The following is an 18,481-nucleotide window of genomic DNA, read 5'->3' on the forward strand; positions in this document are numbered from 1 at the left end:
TTTTAAAATCTAGCAAGCTATTAAATGTATTTTGTATATTCAGTTTTACAATTTTGCATATTTTTTTAAAAAATATTAAAATTCATCCTTTTGCACTTTAACAATCAATGTGGCAGCCATAAAAAGAACATATATTGCTCATTACTACTGCTTTTAGCAGCTAATTTTCAGACATGAATCTTTCGAACATACCTGGAAATTATTCAGATTTCTCTATTAAAAAAAAATCTTTAAATGGCAGCCTTAGTATTATTTGAATTTCAAATTTGCCACCAAGGCTTACGTTATTTCATACTTTGTGTAGAGCAGTTGCCACTTACAATGTTGTGTCTATTTCAGGTAAAATTAGTGAGATCTGATTTACTAGCCCCCTTCACCAAAGACAGATTTGAAAAATTTTAATTAAATTATTTTGAAACTATATTGCACTAGCTTGTATGAACTGTTGTATATAAAAGCTTATTTTCATCATGACAGATTCTAATCCATATGTATTCATTATCATCATAACAGGAAATATTCCACATATACATATCCTGATTCATGTAAAGCAAGCCCAGTTTCAATAAATAAGAGAAAGGGGACACTTCAATAGTATTCTTAGGGTGTTATTCTCTGCATTACAGAGCCCCTACTTGCTCGTACTTGATTTTAGGGAAGATGCTCATTGTTACGGTTAGCTTCCATTCAGAAGAATGTTGAACTAAATGTTTGGATAAATTGCCCACTCCTGACTGAAAAACACAGACAAATACAAATGCTAACACTTATTATGACAGGTGTGACACAGAAAATAAGAGAAACCAGTTTTAAGATGATTCATCACCAGTGTATGGGCTGATTTTAATCTTTCCAGGAAGATCTTTAGTTTATCAGTGGAACTTAAGTTAAAAAAAATTAAAAGCAACTTCCTGCTTTTTAAAAATCTTTATTTCACTGGTTCTCTGCCCTGCCTTGTTCTTCCTTCTCTCCAGACTTCTGTTTATATGAGCTAGGTAGGATGATTAACAACCTGTGCCTACAATCTGCCTCCTGATAGGACAACCTGTCTTTTGTTCTCCATTTCCTAGGTAGCCTAAGCTGTTGTTCAATGCTAAGAGCCTACAACCATCAGATGAAATGTCTAAGAACCTTGCTACCTCTCCCCTCTCCCTGGAGGAAACTCCAAAGGAAGCAAAGGAGTCCTTACCATGCATGTCTACAATGCATGCATTTTCCATAAAAGAGAGCCAAGCCCTCCCAAAACTAACTTTGTTTCAAATGTAACACAGGCTACAGCAGCCAGCTGATAATGGGTTCAGAAGAAGTCCTGTGGTAATACTGTTTATCAATCTCCAGCCTTTCAGTCAAGGTTTTGAAGGTTGAAAGTGTCCTTCAAAGACTTCATCACCAGTCACATTCTCATATGCAGGAGGTGGGGTGAGAGGCTCCAGGCGTTCCAGACGCTCTTCAGTCCCTTTGAGTTCATGAGTATCTGAGACAAAGCGTTTTAGCCTTGGGGGTAGGACTAGTCGGAGGCGCAGCCTGGAGTGCAGATCTGCTTCGGAGGCCCGCCGTGCACCTGGTGCCACTGAGACACTCAATGTCTCCACCACAGTCTCTCCGCGGGGAGGGGGCTCAATAACCACGCTATATGGAGGGGGTTCTACTTGGGTTGTTCCAGGACTAGATGTGATGGTCCAAATTGTGGCCGCTGAATCTGACAAGTAGCCAGTAGCCACCACTTCCTCATACGTTGGTGCTTCATAGGTTGCATTGTCTCTGCATAAAAAAAAAATGGGGGGAAAGTTCAAAATAACTGCTTCCTAGTTCCGTGAGGAACAGTTACCTATTTTTTTAATGAGATACAAGCAGAATTCTAAATCATTTCAACCAAGTGGGTTTAATTTTTACTTAATCCCCATAATTGCATTCTATATCCCATTTAATTATTAACCTACAAGAATATAAAATTCTTCTCCTTTTCTGTAAATTACGCTATACATTTCAACTTCAGAACTATCACTGAAATAAATAAGCCCTGACAGGAATCTAGTATTCTTCCGGTAGATTATCATCTCTTTCATGCACTATCGGGCATGTAACACAATGATTATAATTATTATTACTTTTATTTCAGTACAACTCTCCCCGATAAGCCTAGAGCAGTTCCCAAGAAAATCTTAAGTGAAAAAGAAAATAATTAAACCAACCATTTTTAAATGCAATAAAAACAACAATTAACAAGTTTCACTTTAAAAAAGGAAAGGAATACAGTAAATTGAGCAACCTAAAAGGCAATCTGTAATGGAACAAATTGTTGTTCTACAAATGCCTGGGTTAACAGCCATGTCTCTGATTGATTGAATGATTGAGTATGACCACCCAACTCATGAATGGCGACTAAGTGGTTTACATATGGACAAAAGCATAACGAACAAAATGCTTACCGTATTTTCCGGCGTATAAGCCGACTCGGCGTATAAGACGACCCCCAACTTCAGCGCCAATTTCCATGCCTAGAAAGTCATCTTATACGCTGGAAGCTACCGTAATTTCCAGTGTATAAGACGACCCCCGACTTCGGCGCCGATTTCCACACTTTAGAAAGTCATCTTATACACCGGAAAATATGGTAGATGCACTTTAGTAGAGCATAACTGAGACCACATCACAGCTTAGTCTAATCCAAAAACATTACAGAAAAGCTTATCCCACATTCTGGCCCCAAATCCAGGGGGAAAAATAGGTTTTCAAACCTTATGGAAAGCCAACACAGTCAGAACCATCCAAATCTCAGAGACTATGCTGTTCCAAAGAGTAATCACTGTAACAGAGAAAGTGTGCTTTCCAATTCCACTAGCTGACATTGTTTTCTACAGAAAGGACCTGAAGCACACCTACTTTGCTGGATAATCATTTAAAACACAGCCAGGGAGTCTACTTGCCTTCCCCTTGGAAGAGTTCCCTGACTCAGCTGCTACAACTGAGAAACCTCTAGTTCTGGCTACCACACTGCTTCCCCAGACTATCATAGCACATCAGATGGACGTTACTAAAAAAGATAATGTTTTGATCAATGATCAAAACAGCTTTGCCCATTTTACAACCTTTCTTGCCACGGCTGTTAAGTGAATCACTGCAGTTGTTAAGTTAGTAACATGGTTAACTGAATCCAGCTTCCTCCACTGACTTTGCTTGTCAGAAGGTTGCAAAATGTGATCACATGACCCCGGGACGCTGCAATGGTCATAAATATGAGTCAGTTGCCAAGCGTCCACATTTTGATCATGTGACCACAGGGATGCTGCAACTGTCACAAGTGGAACTAATGACAGTCATCAGTCATTTTTTTCAGGGCCATTGTAACTTTGAACAGTCACTAAACAAATTGTTGTAAGTCGGGGACTACTTGAAGTTCAATCTTATCCAATGGATCAGCTTTCAGATGTGTTGGGATTACAGAACAGAATTCCCTGTCAGACGGTTCTCTATCAAGTTGCCTTAGAGTTCTAGGAACTGCAATCTCAATCCATCTGGAGAAAGGCAGAGAGTGGTAATACAAATTAAACTCTATAGCAGCATCAAAGGCTAGCTGCCTTGAGTCTGATTTTATTACAGAATGAATGAATGAATAAATAAATAAATGCATACTTGCATGTCAGCCCTCATTGAGTATATGAAGAAACATGGCTTTTCAATCTGGCAATATTCTGCTCTGCAATTGTTGGTCTAATACTGTCTGAGTTCTAGATGCTGCAAATACGCAACAGTGAAGGGTTACTATCTTCATGTCTTGCTTATAGATTTCCCAAAACTCTTGAGCACTCGTCACTGGAATTAAGATGCTAAACTAGAAAACTCCTTGGTCTCAGTCAGTTTCCCTTAAACTGCTGTCAGAAATGGATGCTTATTTCCTGTGATTAAGATATGTGGAAATTAGCACAATTATGTGGTCTTACCCATCGTGATTTTGTCTTCTTGGGGCTGCCTGGGTCTCTTCTCCTGCATTCTGATTCTTCAGGCATTGTTCAACTGCCACACTAATGAGGTAGCCAACCAAACACAAGCCCCCTGCCACAAGAAAGAAAACTCCAATGGGATTGATTTCAGAGGAGATGGCCAGCATGGTTATGCCAATGAGAAGGGTAGCTGAGAAGAGCACCAGCAAGGTATGACGGAGACTCCTCCAGCGTGACTCTGACAACATGACAACACAAATGGAAGTAACAGTTGTTGACAGAAAGTAGCAGACTAGCTGGTAGTATGGATGCCTGTGAAAGAGAGGAAACAAAGTGCACAAAGTAACACATGCCTATTTAGCCATAGGAGAGAAAATATTCAATACAATGAATGTGCCTAGCACCTGATGATGTGAAGAACATATAATATGTACAGCTCAAAGTGCTTTAGAAGCATACAGGTAGTCCTTGTTTTATGACCACAATTGAACCCAGAATTTTTGTCGTAAGTTGTTACAATCATATGACCACATGACCGGATTCAATTTTACAACCGTTTTTACAATAGCTGTTAAGAGACTCATGTGGTCGTTAAGCAAATCACATGGTTGTAAGCCCAATTCCAGCTTATTCAAAGTGCGTTTTTTGCCAGAAAAAAACAAAAAGCATCACAAAGGTGATCACTTGACTGTGGGATGCTGCAACCAATTGTATATGGGAGCTGTTTGCCAAGCACCCAAAATGCGATGACTGTGAGAACTGAGCGGTAGTCATAACTTCGAAGACAGTAACTTTAAGTAATTTTTTTTTAATTCCATCATAACTTTGAATGGTTGTTAAGCAACCAGTCATAAGTCAAAGATACCTATATGGAAGATTGATGAGACACATAAATTCAAGCAATGTTTGCTAGGCCATGAAATCTCTTGAACCTAACTACCATATTTTTGAAAAAATTGTAATATCATTAGTCTCAGTCTCCAACAGTTGAAATGGCATCCACCAAAACAGAGTGATATGCATGACTCAATGCATTTCATAATTAATCTAAACATATCCAATTATGGAGGTCTATCTTTATCATTAATGTTTTGCATTTGATTATGATTATTCAATTTGACATTTCATATATCACTCTTCATTCTATTCTGTTCCAATGATCAACTGCTAGTACATGCAGGCAGGACTAAAGGCAATGATTCTGTGTTTTAAAATTTTGGAATTAGGAGGAATGCAATATATCCTTGTTTCACACTACCATGTTACAACCGTGTCTTCTTTAAAATGTGTTGATAAAATTTTAAATAAAGGTAGCCCTTGACTTATGACCAGCTGTTTTACTACTTTCCATAGTCAAAATTGACCATAAAGCACTTCTAGGCATTGAAAAATGTTGCGCTGCCCTCCCCCGGTCATAGGACCACATTTTGGGGTTCACCTGAGATTGTGCACTGGAAGAACAGATTTCAAATCTATTGAAAATTGTAGCAAAGCTGGCATTTTGAAAGGCTGAGGCTCAGCGTTGCAGAAGCCTGAGACTCAGAGCCTTTCAGAATGCTGGTTTGTCTGGCGTCTTCCTCTCTCGAGGAGAAAACACTAGCAAATGCTGTTGGCCTCATGATTGTTGGGAAGGTCTTTTATCAAAATTGTGCGATTTGAAGAAGGAGCCTTCCAAATAATCACGAGAATAGGGCCCACATGCAGGATTGAACAAGGAAACAGAAAGGAAAATGGATCAGGGTGTGGTGAGGCAGTGATAGGGTCTGTGCGCCATTGGGCGTAGTTGGCTGATGCCTCCCAGCCTATGGCAAACTTTAACATGCTGGTGAGCGCCAGGCCTCTCAGGGCCTCCCCTTTCCCCCCCCCCAAACATCCCTGTGCAGTCTCTTAATGATCACAAAAGGGAGAGCTCAGATTGTGGTCATTTAGTAAGGCAGTCACTTAATGAACGCGACTACTTACAACCAAAATTCCAGGCTAATTCTGATATTAGGTCAAGGACTTCCTGTACATTTCTTTTATATACAAAGGAGATTCAGTCAATAGAACAGTGCAAACCATAAAGAGGATTATTATAAAACAATGGGAGAGGGATCATCTTGATGGGCTTTAGTGGTCAGGATATTGAGCTATTAGCAGCAGTTAAGGAGGGTGCTAGGCAGGACCATTCACAGTACTTCTCATTTATAAGCACTTAACAAGCCCTATCTAGTATAAATAGGAAGAAATTCAACAATGCATATATTCAGGTAAAGGTCAAGGATATTGAGCTCTACCTGGGAGAGGTAATCTTTTCTAAGTAGTAGGGGAAGGATCCAGTAATGTCAAGGATTTTTTAGAATAACAACAGAAAAGCAGGAAGGCAGACTCAAGGGTAAAGGGAGGAGGAGGAGGAGGAAAAAATAGAAGGTAGGCTTGTTCTTTACTAAAAGAGTAAGTACAGAAATATAATTAGCCCGGCAGTGAAAGGAAAAAGCAAAACAAGAGAAAACAAGTTTTTCTTATAGCAAGGACAAAAATGTCATAAAATGTAACAGAATAAAAGTTCCTTGTATTCACTGACACTCCTGAGTTTGATTAACCTAAAGTTCTCACCTGGAAAGTGTGATTGCTCAGGGAAAAGGAAAGTGCATAACATTTAAGTCAAGAAAGGTATGATTTTAGCCAAAATGAAAATAGAAACAATCTATCTGAGCATCCCACTAGGAGATGAATTACATGAATCAGGAGACTGTGGAGGATGAAGAAAGACTCTGACTCAGAAAGAACCTCATTCAATGCCTGCTGAGTCAAAAGGTTGCCAAGGATTCTTTCTGTGAAGGCTTTAGTCATCTATGCAAGAAAAATAACTGTAGCATGATTTATTTCAGAATGTAGACTGGAATAGACTAAGTGATGATGAATGTTTACTCAGTTTGTTTGAGGACAGAAATGAATAGCTTGGTAACCTAATTTATTTTTATTTTATTATTTTATTTATATCCTTCTTTTATAATTTTTACAAATAACTCGAGGAGGCAAACATATCCAACATATTTCCCTCCCTCCTATTTTCCTCATAACAACTCTGTGAGTTGGGCTGAGAGAGTGACTGCCATAAAGTCATCTACCGTAAATGCCGGCGTACAAGGCGACCCGGCATATAAGACGACCCCCGTCTTTATAGCCGGGCCGCATTCCTAAAACGTTGTCTTATACGCCGGAAACTACCAGTATTTCCGGCGTATAAGACGACTCGGCATATAAGACGACCCCTGTCTTTGGCGCCGATTTCAGCGCTCGCGGAAGTCGCCTTATACGCCGGCATTTATGGTAGTCAGTTTTCTAGGTAAGGTAGGACTAGAACTGACAGTTCCCCGTTTTCTACCCTGGTGCCCTAATTAAAAAAAAATATTTATATAAATTGTTGACATATAAAACTGGGCAGCAGAATTCAACATTTATTGGACTCATCTTGTCATTATATGGCATACGGAAGATTGCAGTTTGGAATTTAATAGGTATAACTCAATAACAACAGAATAACAGGATTGGAAGGGACCTTGGAAATCATCTAGTCCAACTCCCTGCTCTGGCAGAAAACCCTATACCTTTTCTGATAAATGGTTGTCTAATCTCTTCTTGAAAACTTCCAGTGTTGGAGCATTCACTGCTTCTGGAGGCAGGTTGTTCCACTGGTTAATTGTTCTAACTATCAGGAAATTTCTCCTTAAGTTCTAGGTTGCTTCTCTTCTTGATTAGTTTCCATCCATTGCTTCTTGTCCTGCCTTCAGGTGCTTTGGAGAATAGCTTGATTCCCTCATCTTTGTGGCATAAAGCATTTTTTATTCTAAAAAAATAGTATTATACAAGTCATTCCTACATTAAATAGGCCCTTTAAATTTTCCATAACCTAAAGGATTATTCATTTCATCTTGTATAAAACAGATACAATCCTGATAGTCCCAATAAAATAATGCTCTCTCTCTCTCTCTCTCTCTCTCTCTCTCACACACACACACACACACACACACACAAATTTCATTAAAGACATTCTCAAGCAGATCTATTGACGTCTTATCAAACCAATTTTTGAGTAAGAAATTATCCAAATATTGCCACTGGTGAGAAATGATTAACTTTACTGCAGTCAGGCAATAACACTCTTGTTTTATAACTTTTTACTCCTTCTATCAAATACAGAAGGTCTCAACTTGGTAAGTACCCTGTCTTTGTTTATAAGTGTCATTTTGTTAAAGACATCCCTCCAAAATGTTGAAAGATAATAATCAAATTCCCATCAGAGATGATAGAACATTCCTACAATCTTTTTATTACAACCTTAGTCAGAGGTTATGCAATGTGTGTGTAAAGTACAAGGAAGATGACCACGATGGAAGTATGAAAATAATAATAATAATGTTGCAACGGACCTTGGAGTTCATCAAGTCCAACCCCTACTCAGGCAGGAAACCCTATACCATTTCAGACAAATGGCTGCCCAGTCTCTTCTTAAAAACTTCCAGTGTTGGAGCATTCACCGCTTCTGTAGGCAGGTTGTTCCACTGGTTAATTGTTCTAACTGTCAGGAAGTTTCTCCTTAGTTCTAGGTTGCTTCTCTCCTTGATAAGTTTCCATCTGTTGCTTCTTGTCCTGTCTTCAGGTGCTTTGGAGAATAGCTTGACTCCCTCTTCTTTGTGGCAGCCCCTGAGATATTGGAATACTGCTATCATGTCCCCCCTCATCCTTTTCTTCATTAAACTAGACATACCCAATTCCAGCAACCATGCCCTATATGTTTTAGCCTCCAGTCCCCTAATCATCTTTGTTGCTCTTCTCTGTACTCTTTCTAGAGCAGTGGTTCTCAACCTTCCTAATGCCGCAACCCTTTAATACAGTTCCTCATGTTGTGGTGACCCCCCAACCATAAAATTATTTTCGTTGCTACTTCATAACTGTAATTTTGCTAGTTATGAATCATAATGTAAATATCTGACATGCAGGATGTATTTTCATTGTTACAAATTGAACATAATTAAATTCTATTCTATTCTATTCTATTATTCTATTCTATTCTATTCTACTCTACTCTACTCTATTCCATATTGTCTATTCTATTCTCTCTTCCATATTGTCTATTCTATTCTATTCTATTCTATTCTATTCTATTCTATTCTACTCTACTCTGGTCTGGTCTATATTCTAGTCTAGTCTAGTCTAGTCTATTCCATTCCATTCCATTCCATTCCATTCTATTAGACAATTTAGGATCGTCTTCTTCCTGGTTATTCAAAAAAGATTATAGAAATGACAACTTTCCAATCATTCTGTACATCTCCCAGCTTTGCATTTGGAGTAAAATGAATCCCAAATTGCCCTTAGTATATTTTATTATTTTATTTCAAAATGGTCAGAAAGGAGGGTAATTTTCCTAAGAACCGCCCGCCGTGGCGCTCGAGGAGCTCCTGTCTCTCAGGCCCGCCCTTTTCAAGGAGGAGAGTTCAGGTGGGGGGGAGCAGAGGGAAAGCATTCTCTTCTCACGGAGGAAATTGGCCTCGGTGGCTCGCCGTACGCAAAGCCTTAAGCAGCGTGAGAGTTGGAAGAGCGAGGGGTTCCCCTTTCCATCCCTGCTGTGGCGCTTGCAGGTTTGTGGGTTGGTACTTTCATGCTCGCGGAATTCGAAATGCTACAATGGCTCAGAACGTTCAGAGTGTTACATTGTCTCTCACGCTGCTCATCACTTGCCACATTTGCCTGGGAAAGGTAAACGCCACCCTCACCATTTGGGGGGTTTTACAAAGGGACCATGCAGAGTAGAACGTGTCCGGCACCGACGCTCCTCTCCCTTGCAAAATGCACGTAGGACGCAAGAAAAAGCCCCCTTGGTGGGGGAGAGGAGGAGAAGCGCTTTTAATTCCACGTGTTTTTTCTTCTTTTTCTCCCCCTCTCCACCCATTTCTTGCGCGGCTTTGAATGGGCGATTATTTCTGAATTCTAGCTTTGTCCATAGCTTTGGAAATGGCTCGCCGAAAGCTTTATAAGCGGTGTCTCGGTTCCTAAGACCATCAGAAATATGTGTTTTCCGATGGTCTTAGCGACCCCTGTGAAAGGGTCATTTGACTCCCAAAGGGGTCACGACCCACAGGTTGAGAATCGCTGTTCTAGAATCTCAACATCTTTTTTACATCATGGTGACCAAAACTGGATGCAGTACTCTAGGTGTGGCCTTACCAAGACATTGTAAAGTGGTATTAACACTTCACGTGATCTTGATTCTATCCCTCTGTTAATGTAGCCTAGCACTGTGTTGGCTTTTTTGGCAGCTGCAGCACACTGCTGGCTCATATTTAAGTGATTGTCCACTAGTTCAGTGGTACTGAGATCACATCTACCAGTTCCTTGAGAACCTTGGGGTGTAATCCATCTGGTCCTGGTGATTTGAACTCGTCTAGGCTGGACAGGTGCTCACTTACCATTTTCTTGCCTATCTTAACTTGTGTTTCTAATTTATTTTTTATGGTACTGTTTTTGACAGGTTGGACTGTTTTTTCCCTTTGTGTAAAGACAGATGCAAAAAATGAGTTAAATAGTTCTGCTTTCTCCCTGTTGCTTGTCACCTTCTTGCCACTTTCCCCCACTAATGGACCAATCATTTCCTTCACTTTTTTCTTGTTTTTTACATGTTGAAAGAAACTTTTTTGTTGTTGTTGTTATTTTTGACTTTGGTCACAAGCCTTAGTTCATTTTGAGCCTTAGCTTTCCTCACTTCATCTTTGCAGGCTCGGACTATTCTGGTTTAGTTATGTGCCCCTCTTTCCACTTTTTATACTTGTCCTTTTTATCTTTCAATTTATCAGAGAGTTCTTTATGCAGCCATGCTGGTTTCTTTTGAGAGCTGTTATTGTGCTAGAGTGGGCTTTTATTATCTCACTTTTCCAAATTTCCCAAGCTTCTTGAGTTGTTTTCCCCTTGACGATTTTCATCCATGGAATCCTTCCCAAGCCCTTTCTAAGTTTAATCATAGATTCAAGTTATAAAGAATTAAAAGCTGACCTTTGGGAAGGCATAAACAAGCTATTAAGGAGGTACTTGGACAAGAGATTGAAGGAAGCATGAGAAAGAAACTCAAAATAACCCTACAGTTGGGAGAGGAGGAAAATTATCTTGCTGATTCACATAAATGGATGTTTGGGAACAAGTTGAGAAAATACAGAAGATGAGTTTAGGATTAGGGGTAGGGGTAGGGTTCATCCCTGAGATGAACAAGCATAAACTTTTCTCAGGTAGCTGTGTCAAACTGGAGTCCACTAAGGACTAATCCAAGTGATATTACATGACAGATGCCTCAAATAATCCAAAGTTGGAAATGTACACAAAGATGCCTATCCAAGCCTTGGTAAGACATGCTAGGTGGCTCTATCATCCATAATAAGATCCAGAATGAAGGAATGGTTTCTTACAGAGCAAGACCCCTGAGAAATCAGTGACTATCACTGGAGTTGAGCCAGGGTCTAGAAGGCAGAATTGGTACAATAAACTGAGTACACTTTCCCTAAGAGCTGCCCGTCTCTTGCCATATCTCTCTCTGCCTATCACTAGCAAGTGGCAACCGCCTATCCTCCCCTTCCCCAATTGAACCAATCCTCCCAAAACCTGGAAGCTTTCCCGTAGGTTGAAATGCAACCATCTACTCTCTAACCAACTAGCTTGTCAGAAACTTTAATTCACTTCTACTCATGCACAGAGTAGAACTTCAGATCTGTAATCCGTCACATCAATCAACATACTATAACACAAACCACTGATTTCATCCCACACTCACAACTGCAGACTGGCATTACCTGAAAATATTAACTCTACTATCTCACACCCAGAGAGAAAATAAATATCCCCCAAGTCGGACATATCCAATCTGAAAAAAACAACACAATCCTTCCCAACCATCTACGCAAAGACCTAGGGCTTCTGAGTGCCTGGTCCTCTGGTGCCTTAGATGTAAATAGCACAAAAGTCACCACCAGCATTTGGAGCAAAGAGCTGCTACTCTACTTCGTTGAGGTTTCAGTGACAAGGTGGGAGGGAGACAAGGTGGCGCTTCTCAAGGTCATGTATTCCACAGAAGCTGTGGACTCAGGCCAGCAGCCAATTCAGGTGCTTGGCAAGGTTGAGGGAAATGGAAGAGGAAAATGATCAATTGGATGGATGAATAGAATCCAAGAGTTTACTGGAATGTCTTAGAAAAGCTGTGAGTTTTATTAAAGACAGGGCAAGCTAGCAACGAATTGGTCAAACAGTTACCTAGAGGCAAACAAGATTCAGTGATCCCTAAATAACTGTGGGCCTTTCCCTACTATTACGTGCTATTCATTCCTTATGTTGGCACAAAACACAATGCCATCATTAACTTTGGTATGCCTATCACCAATTCCTACTTTGTCTCTTTTGCATCCATTCTATGCCACTGTCAAGTTGTGTCATAGGGATTTGCACCATTATAATCAATGGTTAGTCTTCTCTGGTTAAGTTGCTATCCTCCTTCAGAAAATCACCAGGCAGTGGGAAGAATCAGGGCACTGCAGCATGAATGGGGTAGGCCTGGTTGGGAGGATTCCTTTCTAGCCTGGCCTGCCCCTCCTGTCACATCCCATCTATACATCTCCCAAGTTAAAATATGAAATTTTGAACAGAGAGACATTAGAATAGAAATAATCACTAAGAAGAAGGCACATTCTGCTATGATTGTACAACTAACTATGTCCTCTAAATAGGGTTAACTAAAGCTGACTAGCTGCTGTGCAAGGTGAGTAAAACCAGCCAATGACCAACAAAGGCGCAGGTTGAGGTCCCTTGTGATTTTCAGAATCTTATTGTGAGAAAAAAAGTGATTATCCCATGCCTGAAAATAAAAATACTGCTTCTAGCATAGTGTTAATCTGGTACTAAATAAATATCCCCCTTTTCTTGCTCAGATTAAATACTGGGGATCTGATCTCAGCACACCTCCCTTGTTGGAAGCCTGGAGAGAAACTGGTTTTAAACATAAAGAGAGATGGCAGCATAAGAAGAAACAAATGGGGAGTGCAAACACTAGGAGAGAAGTGGATTCAGGAGGTGCTGGCTAATGGCCATGCCAAATACACACTGAACACACCTCTTCTTATGTCCACAACTCAGGATAACAGATATCGCACATTTTGCTTGCCTTGAATCTGAGTAGGATAAAATCAATTTAAGGGGGGGGGGTATTTTTATTCTAATACATCAAAGGGCAACACAAGGCTGGAGATAAAATGAACAAATCTTGGAGCAATGAATTGGAAGAGATGAGAATTGTCTGGGCAGGATGAGGAGTGCAAGCAGAAATCAGCTCCAAGAACACATCAGAACACACACCACAAATTAATACCATCACCTACTGCAATCTGACACAGGATTAACAATGACTTCTGTAGATGAAATGCTTAGAAGCCTACCTGGTCTGAAGTAACTGCCTTTTTGCCTTAGAAGTGAAATAGCCTAATATCGATCTGAGTTATTGAGACACCAGAGAGCCAAGCTTTATCGTGAATGGAGCAAGTAAGCCCTCTACTGTCTGTTAGGGGCATAGTCTTTAAAACAAAAAGTTCTGGCCTTTTTTGGCCTGAAGGAATTTCCAGTTGACGGAAGTTCTGCTCTTATTCTCCCATTTGCAATGATAGCAGCTTTATTGCTACAGTCACATTTCTTGGGGCTTAAATCACACATAGAGATTGTTCTGTGTGCCTAAGCTCACATCTGATGACAGCAAAAGGGCAGGAAAATTCCACTCTTTGGAGTCAGAAGGTGCTTATGAAACCCCAAATTAGAAAGGGAGAGAAGAAAAAAGAAAGAAAATGGTCAGAAAACTGGGAGCATAAAGGGGAGAGATGGTAGGAGTTGCATAAATACTTGAACAAATGAATTGTCCCTGAATTATTGTAGTCTTTACTTCCATCCACACAAGAAGCACACTATTGTACATATAACAAGACAGAAGTATGCATGCCATTCACATGCACGCACAGTTCCAAATATTAAGCTTTGCTGCAATCCTAAATATCATAGAACCGAACAGCTAATTTATATAGAGAGTAATTAAGACTTCTGAAAAAAATATTTTAAACACACTTGTTTCCTGAAAGTATAGACAGACCTTTTGACTTGCCTGGGCCACATTGAGTGAAGACAAATGATCTTGGACCACTTTTAAAATATAATCAATGTATATAAATACATTATTAGTTTACGATCCTTTGGGGCTGCATTACTAGCTGTCTAGGGCTGCATTTGGCCTTCAGGACACAGGTTGGACACACCTACTATGGACATTCCTGCAAAAGACTTCTGAATGCCTTCAGGCTCCTTGTCTTAGGCTATGGCTGTCTAGAATAAAATGTGGTCATGGGTGGTATGAAACATATAGCTTTCCAAAATAATTTCTTCATGAAAGCAAATATATCTATGATGAGTAGGATTATGTGGTATGGTTTGTTATGAAGTGCTGGCTAACATTAGACTAGGAATCAAGAAATCTGGCATAACTCTCTTTTTGCCCATTAAAACTCACAATGACCTATGTCTAGTCTCACAATTTCTTGGCCTAACCTGACTCCCAAAGTTGTTCTCAACTTCAATGAATAAATAGGTGAGCAGGAATCATTGTTAGTTAGGGGCTGGAATTTGGAGGGGAACAGTTGAGGCCACTGTAGTGATACTGCTGGAGATTATAATAACAAAGGCTAATATGAATATACGCCTTTTGAAATCTTAAACAGAGAAAGATATAACTAGACTTTATACTTCTCCATCATGTTTTAAAAGGTGTGTCATGAATGTTGGCACTAATCTGCAAACCACGTGCCAGGAGTTCTCAATCTGCTGAATGAAACCACCATGTCAGGAGTTTATAAGCAACTTGGAGAGGAGTCACTAATAAAAAAAAGTCTTTGATCAGACTTGTTTTGGCAAAGTGGGAATGTCAAAACTGATTCTGGATTTCGGTCTCATTTTGCCTTCATAAAGCCTTAGTGGACACCTACTGTATCACACAGTGTCTGAGAACTTCTCTGATCTATAGATTAAGGTATAATTATTAAAATTAAAAGTAGGTATTTATTTCTTGCTCAGTCCTAAAATTAATGAAACCATTATTTTCATTCATGCAGAAAGATTTCACTTTGTTATTCCTTGATCCTTTATAATTCAAATTCAAGTTTATATATATTATCACTGACAGTTCAGAATACATATGTATGTAAATATGTATTAAAAGTTTTACAAAGTACATAAAAATTAACACAAACTAATAAAGAATAACAGCCATAAAGGAAGAAAAAAGAAAACATGCAAAAAGAAAAGAAAAAGCAACCTTTGATTTTCTTTGCAGCAAACATAAATACTATTACAAAATTCTCTCTTATTTCCTGATTTAAAAAAAGCTAATTGCTTTCTGTTACCCACCTTTTTTTCTAAACATCAAAACTACAAATCAAAACAGCATTTTTCTGTTTCATGCAAAAAAAAAATTATAAGGGGTTTCTTTTCAGCCATAAGTGTTGATACTGCTTTTTTCTCTAATCAAAAAGGTTTATTTAGTCTTCACCAACCATTTCTCCATTGAGAGTAGTGCCAACCTTACCACATTTTTGATTAAATGACAGCTCAGATTCTCATGATGTAAATTTTGTAATGTCTTTTTAAACACTTAGGAAATGTTATGAGTTATGAAAACAGACTAGGGCGATACCAATGTTAATGTAGCTGAATGTTATATATCTATATATAACAAGCGATATTTACAAGTTTCAGATTGCAGTTGGAATTCTCTTAATTAAGATTTTTACATTATATCTCTAATGTCATCTCAAACAAAAGTACCAGGGATTAAAGACTTGTGAACATAGTAAATTCCAAAGAAACATGAATAGGATTGCACTGTCAGCACATCTGTAAAATTTGTGGGGAAGATATTTTGATCTCAGAACTGAAGAAGCTTCTTGGATGATAAGCAAAACATTTTCAAGGGGGGAAAAAACCCAAGAAAGTCCTGTTGCCTTTTGAAAAGCACCTTTGGGACATATTCTGATCTGCTTTTATGCTTGTCAACCACTCTCCATACAGTACTATTCATTTATGTTCATACAGCTACAGTACATATTGTGAGGAAACTCATACTCAATTCATTTATACACTCAGTCCTCATCTCTGTACAGTCCCCTTTGCCAAAGATGCAATAGGCTATGGATACTTACCAGGCCTGAGAATCCTATGGCAGATCCAGCCATGTGTTCTTGCCTCCTGCTGTCATCTCCAACTAACTGTAGTAACTCCTTTGCCACTGTCTCTGGCTGAAGCAACTCCAACAACTTCTCACACTTCCTGTCTTCACCACTGTTTCAGAAAGTCAGAGAGAAGACATAATTGCAAAATCTCACTCTTCAGCTTTGTTAGATTTTCCCCCCTCCCAAATAAAGCTGTCTTCTTTCAGCTTCAATATACGTTCTTCACTTTTCTTTGCTGCCTTTCAGGCTAAGCTACTCAGATGATCAGGAAGCTAGTGAAGGAAAAGGGCGGTGTAAAGGGAGGGAGAGAGGGAGGGAATATGTATATAGTTTGCCTCTTACCCTCCTTCCCCTATCGGGGTTAATCTCTCATTCTTCTGGAAAAAGGCTTCAGAGACACTTCCCTCCCCAGGGTGAGGCTTTGGCCTTGCCTTTAACTCCATAGCCTGTTCTTCATTAAAATGTTTATGAGTGCTATAAAGATACACACACTGCATCTTAGCTACTCCAATCACTTGCCAGGTGCTGGTTTTATCCCTAGATTTTGTACTATTGAACTGGTGACAGCCCAATTAGCTTCCCAGGCAAGGGAGGTGTCTGTAATTAAGAATACCCACCTAATGATTACAAGTTTAGAAAAAAAGTGAAAGGGCAGATACTCAACAATTCTGTAAAGTTACAACTATTTAGTGGAAATATCAGCAAGAGGAACTAAGCTTTCAACAGTGACTCCTCAGCCCTGTTTGTCTGAAAGACTTCCGTTAAGAAAAAAACACCACACTATAATTCAGAGGTGTCTAAATGTTTTATCTTTAGGAACCAATGATTTATGACAAATGACCCAAAAGATGTATAACTTCCTCCCCATTCATGACAAAATTCTTATTCTACTTCTCCTCCAACCTGTTCCATACCTATGATGGGGACTGAAACGTGGCTCTTAAGTGAGAATTGGGAATAACTGGTTGAAAGAGGAACCGTTAGGTAAAGCTAAATTCCCATCTTCTATGAGAATCTGGAGCCTTTTTTTTCCTGCTAAATCTCCCAATCAGATTATGGCTTCCAAAATGGTCTCCGCAGTTGAGATTTCAGGATATAAAATGAAGGCAGAATCATAATTCTGTCTTTGCAACTGTGACATGACATTGTTATTGTTACGTCCTTCGCGAAATGGCAATGACACGAGAAGCAGTTGTAGTTCTCAGGAACTCTTTATTTCTGTTCAGCATACTGGTTACAAGACGCCGACGACGCCCAAATCTCCCTGCCTCTTTTTATAGGCGATTCCCGGGCCAAACTGCAACAATTGGCGCGCTCGCACCTGCGCATGCGCGCGAGTGCTGGCGACAGCCAGTCTGGTCCCGGGCAGTTTGCACCTGCCTAGGACCGTTGCAATGCCCCGAGCCTGCTTCCACAGGCTCAGGACATAACACCCCTTCCCCCCCGGCTAAGACTATGATCATACAATAATAATATGCAACCCAATACAAGTGTGGTACCCATACTACTTGTACCAATTGTCCCCTTTACTTCTATTGTTCCCCCAGTGTTCTATTTTCCTATGTGTACAGGAATACTCTCTGTTAACTCTGTTTTGCCAGTAGGGTTACAAAATCTTCTAAATACTTAGGAGATCTTCTAGCTCTCTGTGACCTCCTAACTTCTGGGTACCTTCCAAATACCCCTTGAATGAGGGGTGATGTATGCTTGTCCCCCTTGCTAAACCCTGGTGATTTCCAAGGACTGTGCTCCAATGCCTGGCCTGCTTGCTTGCCCACCGGGCTCGTCAGGCCAGGGCTTCTTTCTCTGTTTGACCTGGTTGTCCTGCCTAGCTGCAGGCTCTCTGACCCTCTTAAGTGACTGTCACTGTTGGGCAATTCTGTAGAACCTCCAAGGTCTGTCCTAGACCTGTCAAGAGGTTGTCTTTCCCCGTGTTCCCGTTCTGTCCCCGGGCTTGTTGGGGTTTCAGTGCTGTCCCAAAACTCAGTTGTCCCCTGAGTGATGTCAGAGGTGTTGTAGTCAGGATTTGGTTCCTCGACCACCTCCCTGTGTGCTTGCCCCCTTCTAGGGACAGGGGTAGTGTTGGGCCAACTAGACGGACTGTGTGCCAGCTCTCTTGCAGGGTGTGGATTGTTTGGACGCTCCCGGATATCCTCCCTGAATGGAGTACTGAGTAATGCGGGTGAGTAGTGATTATGCCCCCGGGGTGACTCCCTGGCTGGAGTAGGCACTGGTGCCTGAGTTCTAGTTGGGCTCTATGGA

General features: G+C 40.1%; 1 protein-coding gene and 1 long non-coding RNA gene across 2 annotated transcripts in view; one reads left to right on the forward strand and one right to left on the reverse strand.

The window, feature by feature from the left end:
- The window catches only part of LOC120306074, a 43,151-nt gene that overhangs the window by 7,898 nt on the left and 16,772 nt on the right, over window positions 1-18,481 (forward strand). The gene's annotated exons all lie outside the window — the stretch shown is intronic.
- Window positions 913-16,529, reverse strand: TMEM139 (transmembrane protein 139). The gene is made up of 3 exons (XM_039338691.1): window positions 16,190-16,529; window positions 3,942-4,253; window positions 913-1,761 (listed from the first exon to the last, which is right to left on the reverse strand). The coding sequence occupies exons 2-3, from the start codon at window positions 4,187-4,189 to the stop codon at window positions 1,347-1,349; spliced, it is 663 nt and encodes a 220-aa protein (XP_039194625.1). The 5' UTR covers window positions 4,190-4,253; window positions 16,190-16,529; the 3' UTR covers window positions 913-1,346.

Source organism: Crotalus tigris, unplaced genomic scaffold, assembly GCF_016545835.1.
Source record: "Crotalus tigris isolate CLP2741 ecotype Arizona unplaced genomic scaffold, ASM1654583v1 scf7180000017716.2861928, whole genome shotgun sequence".
Classification (NCBI taxonomy): domain Eukaryota; kingdom Metazoa; phylum Chordata; class Lepidosauria; order Squamata; family Viperidae; genus Crotalus; species Crotalus tigris.

Coding starts and splice junctions, on each gene's coding strand:
- TMEM139 (XM_039338691.1), bottom strand. CDS start 4,189: ATGTTGTCAGAGTCACGCTGGAGGAGTCTCCGTCATACCTTGCTGGTG. Junction 1,762..3,941: donor AGAAGACAAAATCACGATGG/GTAAGACCACAT, acceptor TTTTTTATGCAG/AGACAATGCAACCTATGAAG.